The sequence below is a fragment of the Haplochromis burtoni genome, unplaced genomic scaffold, assembly GCF_018398535.1.
Source record: "Haplochromis burtoni strain Fernald_Lab_line unplaced genomic scaffold, NCSU_Asbu1 Contig_209, whole genome shotgun sequence".
NCBI lineage: Eukaryota > Metazoa > Chordata > Actinopteri > Cichliformes > Cichlidae > Haplochromis > Haplochromis burtoni.
The window spans coordinates 228,677-235,283 of NW_024582570.1; the positions used below are offsets into that span (position 1 = coordinate 228,677).

The following is a 6,607-nucleotide window of genomic DNA, read 5'->3' on the forward strand; positions in this document are numbered from 1 at the left end:
ACACGCATACACACACAAGCACAAGCACACACACGTTCACATCTACACCTCATCAGTCAAAGGGTCCCTTGCCATAGCAACGGTAAATGAAAGCAACCTGAAAGAGCCCCCAGTGAGTGGCGGATGCTGGGGCTGCCTGCATTGTTGGAGGGAGGATCTGGCAACCTGCAATCACAAGCCCTCTATTCAGGCCCTCTTTAGTATTACTCAGCAAGTCAGGATTTACTGCATCATGGCTTCCGTTCTTTTCAGCCCTGACTGGCACATTGGCATGAGATAAGTGCCGCTTGGAAACGTGGCACAGTGGCTGCCCAAGCACAATGCTCCATTGCTCTCACACTGTTTGTATGTGTGTGTCAGTGTGTGTATGCAAGCATGTCTGTGTGTGCATTGTGTGGAACCTGTAATGAATCTTAATTATGTTTTGGTCTGACTCCAGGTCCTGGATATACGTCCAGAGTCGGAGGCTATGCTCGCTGAAGGAACCAGAGTGTGCGCTTATTGGAGTGAGCGCTCCCGCTGCTTATACCCAGGCTATGTTCGCCGAGGTGAGGCATCAGTTACAAAGAAAACTGTATATGCATATCGTCCGCTTTTATCACAGCTGATAGAGTGAATTTTTACCACTTGCAGGTGGTTCATCTGATGAGAGGAAGCAAGGCGGGGTGATGGTAGAGTTTGATGATGGGGATCGAGGGAAGATTTCACTCCCCAACATCCGCCTCCTGCCTCCAGGATACCAAATTCACTGTGGGTGCCTCCTCTTGGAGTAACATGGAATTAGACCCTTTTTTGTTGGGGTGTGTGGCATACTGTGTTAACTAAATGCTGATAATGTTCTACTTTAGGTGGAGAGCCATCTCCTTCCCTATTGGTTCCCAGTGGTTCAGCAGCCAAGAGAACCTCCAGTCTGGAGCAGGCACCAATCAGTGAGAGACCTTCAGACAGACTGAGCACTATTAACACTGTAAACACCACCCAGAGTCTGACCGTTATTAAAAGAAGACCAGGTGAGAGTTAACCCCTGAAACCATGTTTACCTCCAGTGTTACATGAGCTGTTAGGAGTTTTATAAATGACTTTATAAAGACTTTTATAATCCTCTAAACAAAGGTACAACAAACAAAATGATAATTAACAGTTTAAAATAATGTAATCATTTTAGACAATCATCATTATGGAAAAGCTAAAAGCAAATTTTAGATAACCTATAGTATTAGCTATACTAAAATAAAGAAGATCCCAAATTTTCATTTTGATATTTAATTTGTGCTATAATTTCAAAACGTATTGATTCATATGCACAAAGAAAACAAAAAAAGAACATTTTTTAAAATTTATCTGTATTTTATATAAATTTATAAGTTGACGATTTGAGAAAGAATTACTGTAGTTTTAGTAACACTGCAAATAGATACATACTCAGGCTAAAGATCGAAAAGTTGCCAGCAACACAAAGTTTCACCCACTGAGTGGCCCATGCTGAGGTTTTTCCATCGTAGCCAAAAGGTTTGCTGGACGAGGATTTGGGCAAAACAGTGCACCGTTTATTTGCAGTTTATTATCAGAAACTGTTCAATAAACAACATTTTCTTCCGACATAGTTTTAAGAAATATTTGCAGACAGTGAAGTTAACATAACAAATATAGGATGGTGGAGGTTCTTCACTGCGTCATTGCTTGGCTATATTTCTGCACAGCTGGGATTCTTAGTCTGCGTCTTCGCTCTGCTTTTGTCGTGTTCCATTGCATGCCTATATTTATCCATCAGTCATGACGACAGCCTGCATATCAAAATGTGTGCAAACAATATGTGCTGCTAGGCAACCAGGCATGCTTCGATTCTATGGAGGTCAAAATGGCCTCTTTGGCGATTCTAGGTATAATTATTTTTTCTTTTTTGTCTCTCATCAAACCCCAGAATTCACTATGTAATAATGAAATTTATTTTAGGAAAAGTCATGAAATAAGAGATAATGGGGTTTTATTTTAAGAGAGGAGTCTAAATGAACCCTTTGGCAATTCTAATGTTAAAGATGAAGACATGTCTTATCTCATAACAAAACATTGTTGATTTTAACAAGAAATTTAGGAGTTCTTGACAATAATTCAATAAATAGACTGCAATGCGATCTAATACAACAGCCTTGACAAAAATACTTTGTAAAGTGTTTATTTTTCAGCTTTGGTTCGTTGTTAGAACAGCTTATTGTTGTGTTTATATTTAGTTATTTTCAGTATCATTCTAGACATATTTTATTGAAAGGTGTTTCTACTGTATGAAAGGTATATCTAATATATATACATGGGTGTGTACAAATACACACCCGTGTTTGCTCATTTGTGATTTATTGTTAAAGCATATTATGTTTTTTTCATTCTAGGGAGACCAAAGGGTTCTGGGAAAAAACAAAAGCAGCAGCAAATTGAGAATGCCAATAAAAATCCTTCGCCTTTCCTGGGCTGGAGCTCATTGACCAACACCAGAAAGAGGACGTCTGATAATCTCTTTCAGTTCAACGGTGCACCCAAGAGGACCTTGAAAGGAAAGGAGGATGACCTGTTCTCTATGACTCATTCCCAGTCACAGGCTTCCGTCCCAACCAAAGGCCTTTTCAGCAGCAGCTCGTTTGAGGTGGATTCCTTTAGAAGCATTGCAAATGGTTACTCTTCCTTCTGTACCCAGTCTACAGGACCAGGTTCGGCTTTATCTTTGGGTTCCAGAAGTGGGCTGTATGGTGAAAAGCGCAAACAAGATGAACAGGTTATGCCAAGGAGCAAAAGGTCTGGACAAGAGTTCCTCATCAAGTTGGATCATGAAGGAGTGACATCCCCCAAGACAAAGAACAGCAAGGCTCTGCTGCTGCGAGGGGCATCTTCCAGTGTAAGTGGCTTACCCAGGACAGAAGCATACTCTCATCCAGTCCTGCTGGTAAAGGATAACAAGAAGGGAGCCTCCAGAGTAGAACTTCTTCTAAAAGGGACCACACCTCAAAGAAAGCCCTCTACTTCTATGCGTCTCGGGGAATATGGTGACTTGGGCTTCAGCTCTCACAGAGACTGTCACAGCTCCTACTCTGATCTGGATGATGAAGAGGAAGAAGAAGAGGAAGAGAGGAGGGCTGCACTGGCTGCAGCCTCAGGAGGACTAAGGACTGCTGGTCGCTTCCTTTCTCGTCTCTCGGTCTCCTCCTCTTCTTCAGGTTCTTCAAGCTCCTCCTCTTCAGGCTCTCTTTCAAGTTCCAGCCTCTGTTCCTCTGAAAATGATTCCTCGTACAGCTCAGAGGATGAGGATAGTTCAACACTGATGCTGCAGAGTTGTCTTTCCTCCCATCGGGGGCTCCTACAACCATCAGAACCCTCTACATCTTCAAGGCCTCGCCAGCATGCCTTTGTGGCCAAAGCTATGGCTGTTTCCAGTGCCAAAGGTGCCACCCTTAACCAGGTCTCTCACAGCAAGTCCTTGAAGAGGAAAGAATGTGCAGGCTCCCTATCTAAACCAACTAAGGATTTTGTCAAGAAACCTAGGATGCTTCCAGATGAGGCTACATTTATTCCAAGGCCCAAGATGTCCGCATTCCTTTCAGGAAGACAAATGTGGAGGTGGTCAGGAAGCCCTACACAGGTGAGAATAGGCTATCAATCGGTTTAGGTTTTCTCTTGCAATATTAGCTCAAATAGTTTACAATACGTGCCCCTTGAGGTCAACAAACATCAGTAATAATCGTCATTATCAAAGAGGATTGGTCAAAGTGTCTGGTTTTTCACAGAGGCGAGGACTTAAGGGCAAGGCCAAGAAGCTTTTCTATAAGGCCATTGTGCGAGGCAGAGAAACGGTGAAAGTGGGAGATTGTGCTGTGTTCCTCTCAGCTGGACGACCTAACCTCCCATATGTGGGTCAAATTGAGAACTTCTGGGAATCATGGACTTCTAGAATGGTAGTCAAAGTCAAATGGTTCTACCACCCTGAAGAGACAAAGCTAGGGAAAAGGCATCGAGATGGCAAGGTAAGCTGGGTTGTTATACGGGATACAGTGCAGACAAATATGCAAAAAAATGAAGAAGCAGGCAAATACATTTCATAACACTGTTTTCGTAGCTATATTTGTAACGTTTTGCTTTGTGAATAGCCTGTAACTAATCCCTTGTTTCTGTCCAGCATGCCCTTTATCAGTCGTGCCACGAGGATGAGAATGATGTCCAGACAATCTCTCACAAGTGCCAGGTGGTGAGCAGAGAGGAGTATGAGTGTCTGACTCGCAATCAGAAGCCGAACAGTACCTCTCCAGATCTGTACTACCTGGCTGGGACGTACGATCCGACCACTGGTCAGTTGGTCACTGCTGAAGGTGTTTCCATCATGTGCTGATCCACTAAGGGGACACACTACTGAAGAACTTCTTCGGAGGAAGAATATAACGTCATGATTTCTCCTATTCAACCATTCAGTCCGGCAGAATGGCTAATGTTATTTGGGTTTGCCTCCAGGACCCACAGACAAGATGTCAGCACCAAAACTGGACTGACTGACATTACACACTGGAGTCTGTTGGTGTCTAACATTTGTGAGGCCGTGAGCATAGCTGGTTGATCCAGTCATTAAGAATAGCAGAAAGTCTGTGTCTTTCTGAGCATAGCAAAATTCAATAAGTGACATTTCAACCATCTAACTAATCTCTTTTAAAAAGGTCCTTTGACAGCTTCACAACTCCTTTTTAAAAACTCACGCTTCCAGCTCCTATCAAAAGGAGAGCTGAAATTGTAGTTGACTGTAAAAAATAACATTAGGCTCAAGAGTCAATGTGGACCAATTCTTTAAAAGGTAGCCTTACCTGAGGGAATGGAAACAAAAGTGAGGCACGGGGCTCGTCCCAAGCCTCTTCATTCCAGGGAAGTTGAAAACATGTAAAGGATGTAAAGTTGATGTCTGTAAATATTTTTAAATGTTCCTAATGAAGCCATACACTTCAGTACCTCTCACCTGTCTTAACTGTTCAGGTGTATATTGTATAGTTCAATTATTGTATTGTTGTCTGTTGTCTATATGTACATAAAAGCTATTTTATATAGGAGTTTATTATGTATATATGAAATGTATCTTTCCATGTTTGCAATTGATTTATTTTTATATATGTGTAGAATACATTACATTGTGTGTGCTTTTTCTTTTTTCGTTTGCTGCAGGAAGTTAAGGTTGAAGATGTTAGTGTTGCACTGCATATGCCCTGCTGAGAGAGACTGAGACAGAGCACAGACAAAGACAGAAGGATTTAGTCCACAACAGGACAAGACTCCCTTTCTAAGAGAAAGGTGTCATTCTGTTTAAAAAGAAAAAAAACCCACATAGGTCAAGTGGCTTTTTGCGTAATTGTCTGTTCCTTCACATTTTCGTTTGGCTATTTTTTATTTATTTACCTCTCTGATGGTCATCATCACAAAGTCAGATCAGACTTAACCGCAGCCACGGGTCGAAAGTGATTTAAGATGTGATACCAGCGTACCGTTACGGCGCGACGTTTGTGTGCGATGAGTGTCCCGACAACATAATCGTGTCCACACAAATCAATGTTACACAATACTGGATCTTCTAATGAAAATGTGTTAAATGTGCAATGCACTCATCAGTGCATAGTTTAGCATAATATGGCCTACAAAATACCAAAGTGTCTTTAATATCTTAATTTCCTTTATTTAAAAAACAAGCACCTGTACTGAACACAGAAATCACTGGTAACTTATAAAATAATTGTCCTCCACTATGTGCAAATTTACTGGCTTTGCATTGTGACAATGGTTTCTTGCACACGTACCTGCAGTTTTGGTTAGTACATAAATATGTACCAAAATGCCACCTGGAGGTGTGACTGTGAAGGTCAAGGTACTGATAAGGAAAGAAGATGAGTACTGACAATTTGTTGAAATGAGTCCATTTTTAGTTTCATTAGCCGTCTGTGTCTATTTTGTACAGAACACATACATCCTTGATGCTAACTGTGAAGGACAATCAGATTCACAAAGCAATGGACATAGAGCAGGTTTACTCGATCTGGAAATTACTTATGTTATTTAATTTGTGCCAAGTACATTTTCTCTATTTTTGTCTTGTTTGATATGCAATCCTGAGTATTTTTTTGCTCACAAAGTTTTATTTTGTTTGCCAACATTTTATTTATTGTCAATGTTGCTGTTCATGCCAAGAGCGCTTTATAAGAATGTGACATTGTTTTTTTTCTTGGTGTGATGTCGCATTTGCATTTCTTAAATAAAACTGGTCTTATAGAGGCCATTTAGTGAAAAAAAAAGATTAAAAAATAAAGCAACACTGGATTCTTCTCATCCAAAAACCTCTGTGATTTAATTCTGTTATTTTGACTGTTTCCCACTCATCTTACTGTTCATTTCCTATTACCAAACATTATATCATTATATGGACAAAAGCATTGCCCACACCTCTCAATCTTTAAATTTCACTGTTTTCAATCAAGCAAAAAAAAAAAAAAAAAAAGTCAAGCAACTGGCCACACAGTCTGCTTTTATCTGTAATAGGATGCCACTGTTGTAACAGGTCAGTTTGTGAAATTTCTTGCCCCTAGATATTTCCAAATCT

At 40.8% G+C, this 6,607-nt stretch overlaps 1 protein-coding gene across 1 annotated transcript in view; it reads left to right on the top strand.

The window, feature by feature from the left end:
• The window catches only part of LOC102295614 (BAH and coiled-coil domain-containing protein 1), a 62,134-nt gene extending 55,790 nt beyond the window's left edge, over positions 1-6,344 (top strand). The window contains 6 exon segments of the mRNA XM_042226372.1: positions 440-548; positions 634-750; positions 849-1,010; positions 2,385-3,625; positions 3,771-4,007; positions 4,160-6,344. Coding sequence (XP_042082306.1) covers positions 440-548; positions 634-750; positions 849-1,010; positions 2,385-3,625; positions 3,771-4,007; positions 4,160-4,369 — 2,076 coding nt within the window. The 3' untranslated portion in view covers positions 4,370-6,344.
• Positions 6,345-6,607: the final 263 nt, after the last annotated feature.